The 17,813-nt window shown below is 55.6% G+C and overlaps 1 protein-coding gene across 3 annotated transcripts in view; it reads left to right on the top strand.

Moving 5' to 3' along the window:
* ADAM33 (ADAM metallopeptidase domain 33) overlaps positions 1–17,813 on the top strand; it is an 81,196-nt gene that overhangs the window by 30,357 nt on the left and 33,026 nt on the right. For 2 of the 3 annotated variants that reach the window (XM_075066674.1, XM_075066676.1), the window contains exons 4-5: positions 10,247–10,325; positions 16,871–16,947. In XM_075066674.1, the coding sequence (XP_074922775.1) occupies positions 10,247–10,325; positions 16,871–16,947 (156 nt within the window). The remainder of the gene's footprint in view (positions 1–10,246; positions 10,326–16,870; positions 16,948–17,813) is intronic. The other variant, XM_075066675.1, reaches the window with a different exon arrangement.

Here is a 17,813-nt window from a genome sequence, read left to right as displayed (position 1 = left end):
GGCGGGGACCTCGGCACAGCCAGGCGGCTGGCTTGGGTTTTTCTCTGTCAGCTCCCGAACAGCCTGAGGCTGGCCTGGGGTTTGCTGCGGATGCACCCGTGTTGGCACATCACTGCCGCCAGGAAGCAGCAGGGCATTGAGGCAGCTTGTGGGGCCCCCACTGATGGAGGGTTCTCACCTGCGGGGCGATGCCTTCCAGGGCAGTGAGTGCAGGGGGAGTTTAGTCTTAGTTCTGTGCGGAGTGAGACCGCCCTCGCCTGCATCCAGTACTGGCTTCTGGGCTAAACTCAGGCTTCATGCTAGCTTTGCGTGTGTAGCACTCACAGTGGAACACCAGAGTTGCGTTTCTTGGCACCTTGTCCCTTGCAGGCCAACCCCTAAACTGGGTCAGGAGCTCTGCCCAAGAGGTTAGAGGGGACACAGTGGGGAAGCAAGGCATGGTCCCGGGAAGAGGAGGCCCCAGGGAGACTGAGTGAGTGTGGGGCGTTGTGCAAGCTGAGTTTAGTTATTGGATATTAAGGTCAGTAACCCCAGTTTTAACACAGGTCCCCACTCCTGTAGCCCGATGCAGTATGAGGCATATGATACACACCAGGATACATTTATGTATATAACCGGGGTGCTGGGAGGCAGTGGGTAATGGCCTTGGTTCTGACATGGGGTGTAACCTTTGTAACCCTGACCCATGTCTGTGATGTCGTAGGGGATAAAAAGCAGTCTCTTCCTAACCTTCCCATGCATCTCCCCCACTCCTCTTATTACAGCATGCACAGTTTGTAAGCAGAGAGAGCGAGCAGTGCTTGGAGACCGGTTTAAATTTCATTCTGGCTTAATTTGATGAACCCTGTTTCCCAGCCCTCCCATTCTTCCCTTGTTAGCATTGGGCCGTAAACGTTTGGAAACCAGGCTCGTTTGCAGCCATCTGGCTGCTTTGGGTAACGAGGGACAAGCCAGAAGGAAACCAGAGCTCGCTTTTGTTGAAAAATGCTGACCGCTGAAGAAGTCTGTTGAGTAATGATGCCGGCTCTGAGCAGAAAGCAGCGGAGTTTCCCTGCAGGGAAGAAAGCATGGCTGTGCGAGCGGGGAGTTGGGTGCACAAGAGTGTGTGAAAAGGTGCTGGCATTCCTGGGAGCAGGGAGGGAGGAGCATGAGACCATGCGTGTGTTTGCATTCGCGAAGGGGCAATGGGACAGCACTCTGGGAAGGGGTGTGTCACTTCTCCTTCTGCCACTGGTCCTGTAGGCAATAACAACTTGCTGCTGCTGTTGCTGGCTAAAGGGACTGTTCCTTTAGCTCAAGTGATGGAGGTCTGTGCTGTGGTGGTGGACATCCCAGGTTTGGACCTTGCTGATACTGTATGCAGAAGGTGTTACAGAGAGTTGTGAGCATGGGGGTGAGGAGTTTGTCTATCCGAAACACTACAAAGATATGTGTGTGCCCTCCCTCCTCCCCCTTTAAGGGCTTCTTGTAACACCATGGGAACCATGGGTCTGATCGGAAGTCAGTGGAAAGGCTCCTATTGATTTCCAAGTGCTTTAGATCAGACCCGTCAAGAGCAAGGAGGAGCTGGCTTGGGCCTGTTGGCTTGTAACGTGTAGCCTCATTTCCCCCATCCAGCCCCCCCCCCCCATTTTCTATATCCAGAGCGAGTAAAAGTGACCCCGAGGCGTCCTTCTTGACTTGAGTTCCTGGATCTGCATCTGTGCTACCAAACCTGCCAGCTTCCTTTGCTCTTCAAACCACAGAGGAAGCTGTGACATCACCAGCGAGCGAAAGGGAGATGCTGAGCCCTGACGGGGAAAGTAGAAGACCGACGAACTTTGCCAGCTTGTTTTAGCATGGGTGCAGTTCTTGGGCCATGCAGGTTTAAATCAACACAGTGTCAGTGACTTTGATGGATCAAGGTCAATTTACACTAGCTGGGGATCATCGATCTGCCATGTACACATTCCTGATCTGGAGTTGTTGTAAACCTTTTAGTTAATATTTTTTAAAATAGTTTTGATTCTCCTTGAGCAAGGGAAGAGAAGAGGATTGAATCCCATCCTAAATAGCCCTCTCACCTCCTCAGTCTTATTTTTCTAAGATACTGGTTGCCAGAACAACATGAGAGAGAGCTCACGGGAGAGTTCTTCAGGCTTTCTTTGGTTGAAGCTTCCCATTTTGATTGCAATGGGAAAAGGTCTCTTTGCAGAGGCAGGACCCTGTTGGAGGTAATTCAGCCAGTCCTCTGGCAGCCCAGTTTGCACACTGCAACCCAGTGGCTAAACGCTATGGAAGTTGTTGTGGAAACAATCTCTCATTTGCACCAGTGCAGCCATGCCCCTCGTTCAGGAGCTCAGAGGTCAAATCCTCTCAGAGCTGGGCCTCAGATAAAATACTTCATTGTGAACAGATCCCTTCCCTCTCAGGGCTACCAGGCCATAGAGAGAGATGGATGTCTATATTGCATCAACTTTTCAGAGAAGCTTTCGTAGCGTTTGGCCATTAGCGTTATAATAGGGTTAGGGTTATAATTAAAGCCCATTAATGATTTATACACCTTGTATAGCCACTTGCTCAGTGTCCTAATAGCTTTCTACTGCTACAGGCTAATGGAGCTACTCCTTTAGCTCGGGAGGTCAAGGCCTCAGGTGCTGAAGGCCCTCGATTCGGTCTGTAGTGCAGACCTGGGGTAGGTGCTGTTGCAATCGCAGGCAGTATTATCCAGTGGCTAGAGCAGACCGCTTCCTGGCCTTTGCCACTGAGTCACTTTGTGCCCTTAGCTTCATGTGTTCTCGTATGTCTGCACCTCGGCTCACCAGTCTGTGCAGTGGATAATCATGCTACCTCCGAGTCCCTGAGCCTTCACTCATCGTACCGTGGCTTGAGAGCTTTGCAGGACGGGTGATGTCGGAGGACACAGGATAATTACCCCATAGAGCTTGAAGGGCCTGTCAAGGATCATGTGTCCAGGGGAAAGAGCTCAAGCGACGTTGCTCATGATCAGAGTGGCTTGCACTGTCTGATGGGATAATGGGCGGCTGGTGGCAGCTGTAGGTGTGGAGTTCTTACTGGGAGCTCCAGAGCTAAGCACTGTCCAGCCGTGGTCACTAGTGCTGCTTTCCCAGGGCGAGGACAAGGGATTGCCAAACATCTAGCGATCTCCTGCGCTGGGCAGAGGTGCTGTGGAGTGGGATCCTGACAGTGGTGGTTCTTAATTCTTTCCCTGCCCAATGGGATTGTGACCCTAAGCGGTCTTGGTAGTAGGGGCTTGGCTTTAAATGCCAGGTACCCGCAGAGCACTGCATGTACCAGCTCGTTCCCCCTAGAGTGCTCACAGTGTTGTGATATCCAGCACAAGTCTGGGACTGTTTTAATTGTCCTGTGGGTCAGAGGGATAGGAAGTGGGATGGATCCAAGGAGATCGGACATCCCCATGATTTTGGGGATGGGCCCTGGCCCCCGTGGGTGAAAGGGGAGGCAGAGTAAAGGTCCTAAAGAACATCAGGTAGGTCCTGGGGGCATTAAAGATCTCAAGGAACTTTCATAATGATAGGGGTTTGCTTTGCTGTACTCGGCCAAAATGCCCCCCATCTCTGCTGCCCTCAACCCCAGAGGTGGCTGCATTTTGGTGGGGCTCTTGTGGCCGGTTTGTGAAGAACGTCACGTCCTTTTTGATGGCAGACGTCCTGTCGCCATGAAATAGTCTTTGTTCAGATCTCGCCCCCATGCTCTGCACTGACCTCTGCTCCAGTTACACTGGGTTGAAGCTGCAGTAACCGAAGCCAGTGGAGTTACTCCAGTGCTCCACCAACGAGAGCAGAGCATGGCCCCTGCTCTCAACACATGGGGCACTAAAGGTCATGCTGCCCGATTGTTTTAGCTCCTTTTTAATTGCAATGAGGTGGGAAACCACAGCTTGGTCAATGCCAGTGGATTGGCCTAGGCAGGGGTGGGGTGGACAAGGAGTGGGTGGTCCCAGAACCCACAAGTACATGTTACGGCTCAGCTGGTTGCAAAATAAGAAACCAGGAGAGAGGGAAAGCGTTGGCTGCTATTTTTTGCTGCTGTTTGTTTTTTTTCTCCATCTGCTTTTCCCTCTTTTACTGTGGTGTAAAATAGAGGAGGTGGGGCCCATAGGCCTGGAAATAACCTACACATTTCGGGTATGGTCTTTAGCTGATATAAATCGGTGCAGCTCCCTTGACTTCAGTGGAACCGCGCTGATTTACACCCGCTAGGGATCTAGCTGTCAGGGTCTGATCCTGCAAGATGCTGAGCCCCTTCAGCTCCCACTTTGTGGGATCAGGTCCTTTAAATAGCATCATCCTCGTTAGGATGTGTCCTAGATGTGCAGCACCATGGTATCTGGGCACGGTACTGTCTGGATGGGAACTCATCATGGATCGCCCTTCGTTTGGGGATGTGTTGTGACTCGTGAGAGCTTAGCTCCCTGCCATCCTTGGGGATCCCCGGTGCGTTGGTCCCAGCCTGTCAGAGCAGAGGGAAGGGCCCAGGACAAAGGTAGGAGAGGCAGGGGCTGGTAGAGGAAGGTGAGGGGGCAGAAGCGAAGGAGAGGAGTGGATGCTACTGGGGGATAGAGATGAATGGAGCAGGCCAGGAGAAGCGCGCTCTGGGTTCACGTTTCCCACCACACGTGATGTCGCCTCTTGTCTTCCGTCCCCTGTTACTGTACAATGGTGGCTGCTCACAGCACTGCCCGTGGGCTGATGGCTGTCACCACACACACGCAGGGCCCCGCCGGGAGGGCCTGGAAAGGAATACTCGGGCCAGACCCCGGCACCGTGGAGCGCTGCTCCGTGCCTCTCCCCCTGCTCTCCAGCCTCCATAGCTGGGCTCCTCCGCTGCCTCCCCTGAGGAGCCTGCCCAATTGCTCTTGCATGTTGGAGCCTTTTCCTAGCATATGCCTCAATTCCAGCCTGCTGCCCTTTGCCCTGCCTGTTGCCCGAGAGGGTGAGTCTCTGCTGCTCTGGAGGTGTCTCCAGACCATGTCCTCCCGCATCTTCTGGATGGGTGCAGCGAGCGTCCTCCTGCCAGCACGCCTAGGAGAGGATGGGCATCCATTGGCATCTTGCATGTGAATCCCAGGCCTGGAGAGGGCTGTCTCCCCCATTCCAGCCAGTGCATGAAAGTTCCCTCTGAGCTAGAGGGAATGACTCATTGGCCCAAGCAGGAGATTCCAGCTCCATGGATTCCTGGGAAACATACGTTCAGCCCCCGAAGAGCCATCTCTGACCTCCTGGGCAAGCACAGTTCTGTGCCAACAGCTCTGTGTGGTTCTTTCAGAGGAGATCTTAACCATGGCCGTTCTCGCTACATGCTAGAAATCCTGCAGGGCTTCCAGCAAGCTGCCCCTTGTCTGTCTGACCACGTCCCGGCTCCCCCAGAGGTGGCTGCATTTCAGAGGTGATTGATGTAATTTATGTGTGTTTTGGGGCCAGGCCAAGGCCCCATGTACTCAGCAGCAAGCAGAATTCTGTGGCAAGAGCCCTCGATTCTGCAGTGGTTTTGTTTCAGTTCAAATCCAGATGTTTGAGATATGGAAATTCACATTGTGATCAGCACAGCAGCTCTTGGGTCATTTGTCCTGATGCTGAATTCAGTTCATTCATTGTCCCCACAGCTGCAGCTTGGGATGCCAGAGACTTTTCCATGGGCCATGTATGGCTGCATCCCAGAAATGACTGGAGAGATGCTGGAGGTTTGGGTCACTAGCTGAGAGGCAGATGGGGCTTTTGGCACCTGGAGAGGCAGTTTGGGATTGTGTGTGAAGCACAATAGCTGGATGTTTCTGCCAAACTGATCGGTGGTGAAATAGCTCACAAGGTTAATGTTCAGACTGCCCTCTTCGGCTCTCAGTTCACATCTCTGTTTCAGGCTCTCTGCACACTCAGGCAGGCATTACTGCATTGGGTTACATTGCCAAGGTTTCCTTCAAAGCCAGGAGGGCTAGAAGGCATTTCTGGAATGGAAGCAGAGACTATAGCGCTCAAGGGACGGATTCCCCTGCTCGAGTATGTGGGTCCACATGTGCAGAGCTTGTGTAGCCCTTGGGGGTCCTGCAGGATGACAGTGCTGTGGCCAGAGCAGCGTGGCGCATCAGAGCACATTCTGTAGCCTCGTCTAAGTGGCCTGTGAGATGGGGCCACCATGTCCTGGAGAGATGATTCCCCAGGCTAACATGCTGCACCATTAGCAATTTTGCTCAAGCTCATCCCACTCCTCCGACCGCGCTCCCCCTTGGACCACCCTGGCTGGCTCCGCTCCGGGTTCGGAGCTCTGGCTTATAGGCTGCAAGGGGAGGAACTTGCCCATCTTTGCTCTCCCACTTCCAGTAGGGGTCATTGCAGTCTAACCCCCCTCACTTTGCTCCCGGAGCCCCCCGAAGGAGGCAAACGCTGCCTTCGCGCTGGGTTTTAGACACGTTCTGTCTCTCTTCCCGAGACTTGTCCGTCCAAACAGCAGGAAGCCATTTGTCAGCACCAGGCTGAGGGGTGGCAGTTGCAGAGCTTCGCAGCAGGGCTGCTGAGAGATCGCAGACAGCTGTGGGAAAGTGACTCACTGGTGCGGGGGTTGCTGCTTCTCAGAACCAGCGTCTTCTGGCTTAGGGGCTTAGAAAGCTGCTGTCACTGTAGTATCTCAGAGCCTCGGTCTTTACAGGCTTTATACTCACGCCTCCCTTTGCAGGTGAGGCGAGGTGACTTGCCCAGGGTCACCCGGGAAGTCTGTGGCAAAGCTGGACAATGAACCCACATCTCCCAGGGTCTAGCTAGTGCTCTAAGCACTGGACCATCCTTCTGCCTGGATCATCCTGCCACTCCTCAGGCTGCTTTGTCAGCGTGGGGCTGGGTCCTGCACACATGCCCCTCCCTCTGCCCTGCCAGAACAGAGACGGGCAGTGAGCTGACCCCCAGGCCCCCTTCCCCCACCCAAAACTAGGATGCTGGTTTTGTTCTGAGGCTCTGACAAGTCTACTGGTCTTCTTCCCCTCCCCCCCCCCACCCAGTGTTATGTAAATTTTTTGCTCCCTCTGCACGTTGGGGTTGTGGTGGTGTTTGATTCCCACCCCTCTGCAGTGCAGAGCATGTTCACAGGGACCAACGCAGTGTGCTGCACTATTGCAAACTTTGCAGCGTGATGCTGCTGCCTCAGTGATCCGGCAGCAGATCCATGGCAAGCAAGGGGTTTACTCCAGCTCAGCTTCTCTCCTCTGCTCCTTGGCAGGGCTGTAAATGGGCTGTTTGTGTCAGAGAGCTGTAAAGCATAGGCTGCATCTCCCTCACAGAGAGGGTAATAGCTAAGGGCATTGTTCCTTTAACTTAAGTGGTAGAGGTTTGCGCTTTGGTGCTAGGTTCAAACTCCGCCTGGGGCCTGTGGTGGAGATCATGCCCCTGGGGGAGACTAAGGGAGGCCTGACAATGTGGGGGGGGGTGGGCTTCACGCCCCAGGCCGTGGCATTGGAGAGTTTTCTTGTTGCGATCTCTCTCAATGCTATTCCTCAAGGAAGAGACCTCGCTGACTGTGTTTTGTTTTATTTCTCCGGAGTCCTCACACCTGGCCCCTGCCAGGAGCCTATCTGCATCTGTCGTGCCCCAGGTCCAGCAGCTCCCAAAGGAGTAGGGCAGGCAGATTTGGATTTGAGCATCCCTGACAGTCTTCAACCCCAGCCTGCATTGGTCAGGGACGGGTGGCGGGTATGTGGGTGGATGGATGGGACTGTAGGAAGTCCAACTTCCCCCTGAAGTTAGATCTGAAATCCCCTCAGGTCTGAGAAGCCCCTTCTCTGCACCTGCCTCTGAGTTCCTGCCCTATTTCCCCAGCTCTGTGGGGGTCACCCACTCCAGCAGCAGGGCCCAGCCACTTCCCCACAGCCCTCCCGCCTCAGATCTGGCCCGGATCTCCATTCCTCTTGCCTCCATCCCCCCAAAGACGTTACAGGAGTGTCCCATAAGCGGACAGCTGAGATGGGAGCCAAAGGGGAGGCCAGAAGGGGGCAAAGCACTTTTGGCTCAAAGGCCTTTGGGAAGAAGCTAGAGGTGGTGATTCATGCTCAGCCTATGTCTCCTACTCCCAGAGCCAGAGAGGCAGGGGAGTGGGGTCCAGGCAGCAGCCAACCCTACTGGCCGAGCTGCGCTCCTTTCCCCGCCAGGGATCGCTGTGACAGACCCTGGGTCCACGCTCCTCTCCGGGCTGAAATCCCTTCGCTCCACGGCCCCTGACTGCTCAGCGCTGGGGACTGGGGCAGAGCCGAGCCGAGCAGCTCTCTGTCCTGTGGCCCCTGACTGCCCAGCGCTGGGGACTGGGGCAGAGCCGAGCAGCTCTCCGCCCCGTGGCCCCTGACTGCCCAGCGCTGGCATGTGGGGCGGGGCGGGGCCGAGCCGAGCAGCTCTCCGCCCCACGGCCCCTGACTGCTCAGCGCTGGGGACTGGGGCAGAGCCGACCAGCTCTCCGCCCCGTGGCCCCTGACTGCCCAGCGCTGGGGACTGGGGCAGAGCCGACCAGCTCTCCGCCCCGTGGCCCCTGACTGCCCAGCGCTGGGGACTGGGGCAGAGCCGACCAGCTCTCTGCCCCCCGGCCCCTGACTGCCCAGCGCTGGGGACTGGGGCCGAGCCGACCAGCTCTCCGCCGGGCCCCGACGCCCAGGCGCTGGGACGGGGCCGACCCGACCAGCTCCTCCGCCCCACACCCCTGACTGCCAGTCGTGGCTGGGGCGAGCCGAGCAGCTCTCTGCCCCACAGCCCCTGACTGCCCAGCGCTGGGGACTGGGGCAGAGCCGAGCAGCTCTCCGCCCCGTGGCCCCCTGAACTGCCCAGCGCTGGCATGTGGGGCGGGCGGGGCCGACCGGCACTCTCTCCCCACGGCCCTGACTGCTCAGCGCTGGGGACTGGGGCAGAGCCGACTCAGCCTCCGCCCCGTGGCCCCTGACTGCCCACGCTGGGACTGGGCAGAGCCGACCAGCTCTCCGCCCGTGGCCCCGAGCTGCCGCCAGCGCTGGGGCTGGGGCAGAGCCACCAGCTCCTCGCCCCCGCGGCCCGTGACTGCCAGCGCTGGGGACGGGCCGAGCCGACCAGCTCTCCGCCCCGTGGCCCGACTGCCCAGCGCTGGGGACTGGGCCGAGCCTACTGCTGACCGACGCTCTCGCCCCACAGCCCCTGACTGACGCCGCGCTGGGGACGGGCCGAGCCGAGCAGCTTCTCTGCCCCACAGCCCCTGGACTGCCAGCGCTGGGGACTGGGCGAAGCGCAGCATCTCTCGCCCCGTGGCCCGATGAGCGCAGCCACAGAACACCCTGGTTGGATGTGAATCACCCGGAAGCCCGAAGCATAGGCCCAGCTGGGGTATGCAATGCACCGAGTAACAACGAGGGTTGTGGAAGGGGGGACAGACAGGGACGGAGTCTTGGGGCTGGAGAAGGCCGCAGCCTTGGTTTTTAATGGCTCCCTCTGTGGGGCTGCACGGGGGGACCATGTCAGTGCTCCTGGGTTTGGCATTGCGCTCTAGGCTGCCCCTGCCCTTACCCTTCCCCAGGGATGGTCTTCTCTACCTGCCCCCCCCCCGCCAGCCCCCTACTCCCCAATCGACCCCTCCCAGCTCCCCTCCTGTTTCCTGGGTGTGTCTAGTTGTGTGAACACTTAGTGAGGTGTGCGCACTCACAGTGGTGTGTGTCTGCATACGGATGCGGTTGTGGCAGTGTTTGCGTGGCCTCGGTGTGTTGTGTGTGTCCAGGGACACGTCTGTGTGTGCGCAGTCCATTGCTGTCTGCCTGCGGGGATGGCCGGCGTCTGCGCTGTGATTCGGCGGGAGGGGTGTGATGCTAACGCCATGTGCCGAGCAAGAGGGACCTGCAGGGAAGGCATCTGCATTGAGGCTCTCGGTAGATCTGCAGAACCGGTGCAGCCAGAGCACTCTGCTCCCACGGCCCAGCCTGTGGCAGGTGCGGCCACCACCGGGCTGAGCGGCCAGCCCAGTCTGACTGGCAGGGTGGCAATCAGTGCCAGGGACCACGGAGTTTTCTGTGCCGTGGACGCAAGTTGGCTGCCAAGCAGCCATCAGGTGGCCCTGGCTGTCAGTCACTACTGGCCTGGTCTGCACTCGGAGTAGCTGCCTGGAACAGAAAGGCCACAGATCTGATCCTCCAGCCCCCACCTTTTACTGGGCTAGTCCTTGCCCTTCTTAAGCGGTAAAATAAGGAGGGACTAGGAAGACCTGTGGCTGCTCACCGGGTTCTCTTGTTTTCTCCCAGCAGGCTGATGTCGCCAGACTACACCGAGACGCACTACGCAGCCGGCGGGCAGCCGGTGACGCTGTCTCCCAACTACACCGTGAGTAGGGTGCCCGGCATTGCTAAGGGCAGAGATTTTGCAATGGTGCTGGTGACTCTCTTCCCTCTGAGTCAGTGCTAAACTGGTGCCTGGCTTGGGGTGCTGTGCTCCTGGCCGCGCTGTCCCTTGAATGACCTGGAAAGCTCAGGATCTGCTGTGGGCGTTATGGGTCTGGTGGCACTTCTTGCAAGCCTGGGAATGTTTGTCCCAAGCAAATTCCACCCAGTGAAGGTTATTGCATTCTACCTATTTATAACCCCCTTCACTTCCTGTCCCAAACTATCATGTGGTGCCACTGTTAAACAGCTGCCATGTTCCACCCCAGAGGTGGCTGCATTTCAATGGTGGGCAAAGTGATACTTGTTTAGCGCTTGTACCTAATCTGGGAAAAGGGGGTGGGAAAGAGAGATTTTACAGTGTGTGCCTAGACAGCCCAGCTGGACTCTGGGGATGTTGGGAAGTGCTCAGATATCATAAGTCCCTAGAGAGCTAGCTAGACAGCTTCATGCTTGTACAGTGCTTTGGGGTCTTGTGAGATGAGAGGAGCTGGGTAAATGTAGAGGTCAGGTAGTTGTCGTGTCTGCCCAGTCACTCGCGGAAGAGACTGTCAGGTGTAAATCAGGATCATTCCATTGAAATCACTGGAGCTTGCTGATTTACACCAGCTGAGAATCTGGCATCTATCTCTCTAGGCTCCCTGCTGCCAGCATCTTTCACCAATCGGTGACGCTCTACCTCTCGCATCTCCTCCCTCTCACCAGCCTGTATCCTATCGCCTCCAGATTGGAGTGGTGACCCTCCGGGGTGCAGGCTGGTAAGAATGGAGGATAGCACTGGCTGTGAGGATCCACCCCTTCAATATAAGTCACAGCCTATAAGTCACAATACAAGCCAAACCAGAGAGAAGAAGGATGGTCCAATAGCCAGAGCTCTAACCCAATACGTGGGAAACATGGGTTCCATTCCTTGCTCCCCTGCAGCCTTCATATTGGGTGACTCACTTAGCCTCTCTGTGCCTCAGTTTCCCCCTCTGCACCTTGGGGATAATAGCACTGCCTAGTAGGCGTATTGGGAGGATACTCCAGCAAAGCCTGGGAGGCACTTGGGTTTGGGGGTGATATGAGAGCCAGATAGATCCCATAGATGCATAGACAGGCTCCCATCAGGACCACAGTGCAGGGGTGTGTATTGTTTGTGGAGATTTCTATGGGACGGGACTGTTGCTGTTTGCTTGCAGGCTCTCTGAGGAGCCACCGTATGACTCTGGTTTCGGGAGTCCTGCTTTACTGGAGTTGCTTATGGCACCCAGAAGCTGGGGGACCCCCTAGAGTAATAATATAAACCCCTCCCAGCCGGGTTCTTGGGCACTGAATGGTCATTCATGACTTCAGGGCGGCTCACTCTCCCCATCTGACTGTGTTCCTGTGGGGAGCAGCTCGGCTCCTGCGCTGAGTGGCCATGGAAACACACACAAACCAACACGCGCTGCGGGAGTGGAAACTGAGGCTCTCCGTAGTCGGGCGACTTGAAGCAAAGCAGCAGGAATGGATCCCAGGAGTCCTGACTCCCCAGGCACCTGCTGTGACCACCGGACAGCACACCCTGCCTGTGTAGTTCCACAGGGCTGACATGGCTGCTCTGTTGGGGGGGCCGCCTGTTGGGGAGCCTCCGAGGGCTGTGGCTGGTTTACGGCACAGATTCTCAAAGGGAGTGAGGACTCCATCTGATTTCACCACCGGGTGTTGTGAGGATAAACACATTAGAGTGTCAGGTATGACTGTCACGGGGGCCATCCAAGCCCCTTAGACGGACAGTCTCCTTAACCAGAGCTGCTCTTTTCATGTCTTGTCTGCATAGTGCTGGGAACTCTGCTCTCCTGGCTAGATTCCCTTTTCCTTCTGTCTGCCAAACCCCCAGATCGTCGGCGCAATCTTCTTCTGCATGTGGCTGACGGTGGCTTACCAACCTAAACGTTTCTGCTGCATTTCAAAGAATGCAGGGGAAATGTTGACAAATTTTATGACATTTCCCCCTGGTTTTTCACCAACTCTAAGGGTATGTCTACACTACGGGATTATTCCAATTTTACATAAACCGGTTTTGTAAAACAGATTGTATAAAGTCGAGTGCACGCGGCCACACTAAGTACATTAATTCGGTGGTGTGCATCCATGTACCGAGGCTAGCGTTGATTTCCAGAACGTTGCACTGTGGGTAGCTATCCTGTAGCTATCCCATAGTTCCCGCAGTCTCCCCTGCCCATTGGAATTCTGGGTTGAGATGCCAATGCAAAAACAGTGTTGCGAGTGATTCTGGGTAGATGTCGTCACTCAATCCTTCCTCCGTGAAAGCAACGGCAGACAATCATTTCGCGCCCTTTTTCCCTGGATTCCCCTGGCAGACGCCATAGCATGGCAACCATGGAGCCCGTTTTGCCTTTTGTCGCTGTCAGCGTATGTGTAGTGGATGCTGCTGACAGACGCGGTACAGCAGTGCTACACAGCAGCATTCATTTGCCTTTGCAAGGTAGCAGAGACGGTTACCATCCCTATTGCACCGTCTGCCATTGTAAATTGGCGATGAGGTGACGGTTATCAGTCGTTCTGTACCGTCTGCTGCTGTCATGAGTGCTCCTGGCTGGCCTTGCTGAGGTCGGCCGGGGACGCATGGACACACGGAATGGCTCCGGGTCTTCTCTCCTTTATGTTTTTGTCTGAAAACTAGTCGAGGTCCTGCTGATATGGGGCAGCTACTAGAGAACCAGGGCCAGCCGTCTGTGTCAGCGCCCGAATCCGGAGAATGATGAGTGATGCCATTCTAGGGGTGCCCTGCAACACTCCCCCCGGTTGCTCCTCCTCCCCCAACCTTCCTGGGCTCCGTGGCAGTGTTCCCGCATTTTGTGTTGATGAAGTACTAAGAATGCGGAATAGACCACTGATTTTTTAGTGAGTAAATGAGGAGGGAGGAAGCCTTCCGCTTGCTGTGTCCGGCAGGACATTAAGGTGGGGTGGGGAGCAGCCGCGTCTGCTGTTGTAGTCAGGCAGTACAGGAATCTTTTCTTTAGACTGAAAGGGGATGGGGGGGGCTGGCTGGCGCTCGCTCCGTTGCTTCATATTGAGGCGTTACCAGCCGTTCTGTTACCATCTGCTGGGCATGACCAGGCGCCTTATTTCACCAGGCAGCAGGAGGCACTCACGGTTGTGATGACGATGACAGCCTGTACAATATGCTGCTAACTGGGAAGGGCGTGCTGGTGTTTCAGCGCTTGAGACCCATCTCCGAGCATGCGTTAGATAGTTAGGTAGACACTGAAAAAAGGCGAGAAACGATTTTTTGCCTTTTCTTTCGGGGGGGGGTGTAAATTGCTAATTCACTCTGGAACACTGGGAATGTTTTTTGACCCTTCAGTCATTTGGGAGAGCTCAGCCAAGATGCAAATGCTTTTTCGGACTGCGGAGAGATGTGGGATAGCTGGGGTCCTCAGTATCCCCTCCTCCCTCCTGGCATCCATTTTGTCTTTGGCTTTCTTGTTAACTTGTCACACAGCCTGTGCTGTGGCCTCTGTTCTTCTCATTAGCTTGGAGATTTTTTTCAATGCATTGTATTTATTGCATGTTAACGGAGCTTCTTGATAGAACATTTTGTCTCCCCCTCGCGATCGTTATCCGCTTCTCCCGTGTGTGAGCTATTATTTTGATTAATGGGACTGCACATGCGATTACGTGCTGATCAGCACTCCATGCTGGGCAAACAGGAAATGAAATTCAAAAGTTCGCGGGGCTTTTCCTGTCTACCTGGCCAGTGCATCCGAGTTCAGATTGCTGTCCAGAGCGTTCACAGTGGTGCACTGTGGGATACCGCCCGGAGGCCAATACCGTCGATTTGCTGCCACGCTAACCCTAATCCGATATGGCAATACCGATTTCAGCGCTACTCCTCTCGTCGGGGAGGAGTACAGAAACCAGTTTAAAGATCCCTTTATATCGATATCAAGGGCTTCGTTGTGTGGGCGGGTGCAGAGTTAAATCGGTTTAACGCTGCTAAATTTGGTTTTAAACGCGTAGTGTAGACCAGGCCTAAATGTAAAAAAGAGAGAGAGAAACACGCCACATTTTGTAAAGCAGAGGAAACACTGAGGGGAAAAAGTCACCAAATTCCCTCTTCCGTTTGTTTTGCTTTTTGACCAGCTCTCTGCTTTTCAGATCCTGTCCTCAATTTGCAGGTTGTTTCTGGGCTCCGTGGATTAGCAGCCCCGTTCCATCCCAGACGTGGGCACAGTGCCTATGCCAGGTATCCCTTTCCCTCACTCTGGCATGGCACTGTGAGGGTCGCCTGTCTGCTAACCTCGCCCAAACTGGGGAAGAGGTGGGTGTAGGAAAGAGTTTGATTTAACAGACGGCGTCCCTCTCTTAAGGCTCCCACCAGACAGGCAGGGCAAACAGCCCTGAAATGGAGCTGTCATGGCAAAAGGAAGCGGGTGGATGGATGGAGCCAGGGGGAAATTCAATCCCTCGCAGAAAGCCTGCTGCACCAATTCTGCCTTCCCTCAGGACCACACTGCCTCCTAAACACAGTTGGAGCAAAACTGGATTCTGTTACAAGGCCGGATCCTGCTGTCTGGTTTCAAGCCCCATTAGTTTCAGTGGCGAGCTCTGTTTAGCAACCGATGGCATGAAGCCGTTGCTGTCTGGCCAGGCAGTGTTAGTAGGGGCCAGGCTGTGCTCAAGATATTTAAAAACCACGCTGGAGCCCCAGTGCACCTCCCGTCCAATGCATTCGGGTCTGTTTCTCTACAGGCAGAGGTGATCCTAAATCTCTCACACACTCCGATCGGCCGAACAGGGTATTAGAAACCAGCTTGTCTGCACCAGACTTGAATTGTGGTTACAGCCACAGTCCTGTGGCCTGGGGTGATGGGGCCTCAGGCTGCCGAGGAGCCCACGGGTCTGCCCCACCCGCCACGCCCTTGCTGTCATTGCTAGAGCCTCAATATTATGTCTCTTTCTCTCTCTCTCTTTTACTTTACGATATTCTGTCACCAGGGCATCATCCCTCCATCTCTAACGTGTGATAGTCTAGTCTAAGCAGCCTGCCCTCAGGGTATCTGTCTCCCACACCCCAAATCACAAAGCTGGCCCGGAGCATGGTTTCTCCAGACTCATGGAGCCCTGCTTCTTCTCCCTTCCCTGGGCCAGGCTGCTGGGGGCCAGCTCCTCCAGGCTGGAGCTGTGGTGTGATGACATTGGGATGCCAGGTTGGCTGAAAGCACATTTCCCGAAGCTCAGGTTTGCTTGGTCGGGCCCGTGCAGATCCCGCTGAGCTCATTTTCCCTCCGCTGTGGGTGCAGCTCTCTTAGGGGCAGCTCTGACCCGTCGCCCCAAGCCCCCCGTTAGTGGGCACAGTTCAGCCCCCAGCCAGCTTTGCCCTGAGGCTGTCTGGTTTGAAACCATGGGCCCCGATGTGCAGGCGTAGGCCTCCGAGGCTGATAACTGGACACACCCTCCTCCCAGCGTGGCTCGCTGTGGGCCTGCTTGTGTGAGGAGCCGGGGTGACCTGTTGTCCCTGGCAGCGGGGCTGATGCATGTAGCGTTAGGAATGCGAGCAGCACGCGGCTGCCTGTGTCTCTTGGACGGGATACAGCACCTCCCATCCCAGGGAAAGAGAAACATGCAGCAGAAGGCAGTTGCTTTCCTCTGGCCCCCTGTTCTGCTCCTGCCTTCCCCATCTGGTCTTTCCACATGGCCTGCCTCAGGCCTTCCTGCCCTTCTGACAGCGTCTCACTCAGTCCCTCCACCTCACGGGTCTCTTCCTTCCCTGCATCGCACTATGGCTCGCCTTTGAATTGTCCTCACTGGCTGTGCCGCAGCTTGCGGGGAGATGGTGGTTAAAGCAAGGGACAGGAGTCAGAAGCCCGTGGTTCTGTTCTCGACTCTGCTGCTGACCTGCTAAGTGACCTTGGGCAAATCACTGTCCTGCCACATGCCTCAGTTTCCCCATCTGCTGAGCGGGCATAATGATACTCATCCACTTTCATAAAGTGAAGTGAGAATTTGGTCCAGGAGGCTCAAGTCCAGTGACCTTTGGGAACCAGACTCGTGGTCAGTCTGGCTTTGTTCTTACAGATAGGTGGAGTTTATTCTCTGGAGCGGGGATTGTTTGCCCTTCGGGCTGCCTGGCGTATGGCCCAGAGCTACAGGAGCTCTGATCACCTGGGCAGATGCTCTACGGGGCCCCCGGTCCAGCTCACGTGGAAGTCAGTGGCAAAATGCTCATTGCCTTTGATGGGAGTGCAATTGGGCCTGGACAGGACAGGTGGCTGAATTTGGTGCAGGCCATCACATGGCCTACGGGGGGCACAGACAAGGTGTGTTGAATTCCTCGCCCTTAGATGCAGTGGGTTGGCGAGTGACGTGATTTAGTCTTGGCTTGGGGCCACAGCAGGGTTGGTTTGTCACCGAGCCGGGGGTGGGAATAGCAAGCGGCAGGGTCTGTTTGTCTGATGGCCAATGGTAGCTAATCACTGCTGTCTGTTGTCCTTTTCCCAGGATCACTGTTATTACCACGGCCACGTGCGAGGGTACCAGGGCTCCTGGGTGGTTCTCAGCACCTGCTCGGGGATCAGGTAAGGAGGAAAGTCTGGCATGCGAGTGGAGGGGGAACTGGGGCAGGGTGTGGGCTCGGTCTGTGCCGCACAACGGAGGAGGGAACTCCCAGCAGGGAAAGCACAGTTCATACATCGTAGTCAAGGCCCTTGTTCCTTCTGGCCAAGCCGATGAATATTCACATGGCCTGCGAAGCCTGGACCCCGAGCCTGCCAATGGGACCACTGCTTTTCGCGTTCACACAAGGAGGTTCTCTGGCCCGTGTTGTGCAGCGTGTCGCACTAGGTGATCCCAGTGGTCCCTTCTGACTGAAACTATAAAACATCCTGCTTCCAAACTCCGTTCGACCAGGGGGCCAATCAACCCCCCGAGCCCTCCCCAACCCACAGCAGCCATGACAGAACCAACAAGGAAAACTCCAAATGAAGCCAACGCACCTAACCTGCCGAGTGTGTTCTCCGCTGTTTGTCTGTGACAGACGCACCACTCAGAAGCAAGCGAGGCACTTCGCTGCATTTGATTTTTTCATCGCTTCAGGTGCACTGGTGCAGAGGATGCTGCTGTGGTCAGGACTGTGAGACCATGAACAGGTCTGACTACCAAAAGGAGGCCGCCAGACAACTCTCCAATACCAAATTCTACAGGCCACTTCCCTCAGATCCCACTGAGGAATACACTGAGGAATACACTAGGGAACTGCACCATCTATTCAGAACACTCCCTACACTAACACCGGAACAAATCAGCATACCCTTAGAATAACCCTGGTCGTGGCTCTATCTACTACCCAAGATCCACAAACCCGGAAATCCTGGACGCCCCATCATCTCGGGCATTGGCACTCTCACTGAAGGACTGTCTGGATATGTGGACTCTCTACTCAGAC

The sequence above is a fragment of the Chelonoidis abingdonii genome, chromosome 5 (genome assembly GCF_003597395.2).
Source record: "Chelonoidis abingdonii isolate Lonesome George chromosome 5, CheloAbing_2.0, whole genome shotgun sequence".
NCBI lineage: Eukaryota > Metazoa > Chordata > Testudines > Testudinidae > Chelonoidis > Chelonoidis abingdonii.
This window is presented reverse-complemented; position numbering and strand designations above follow the sequence as displayed.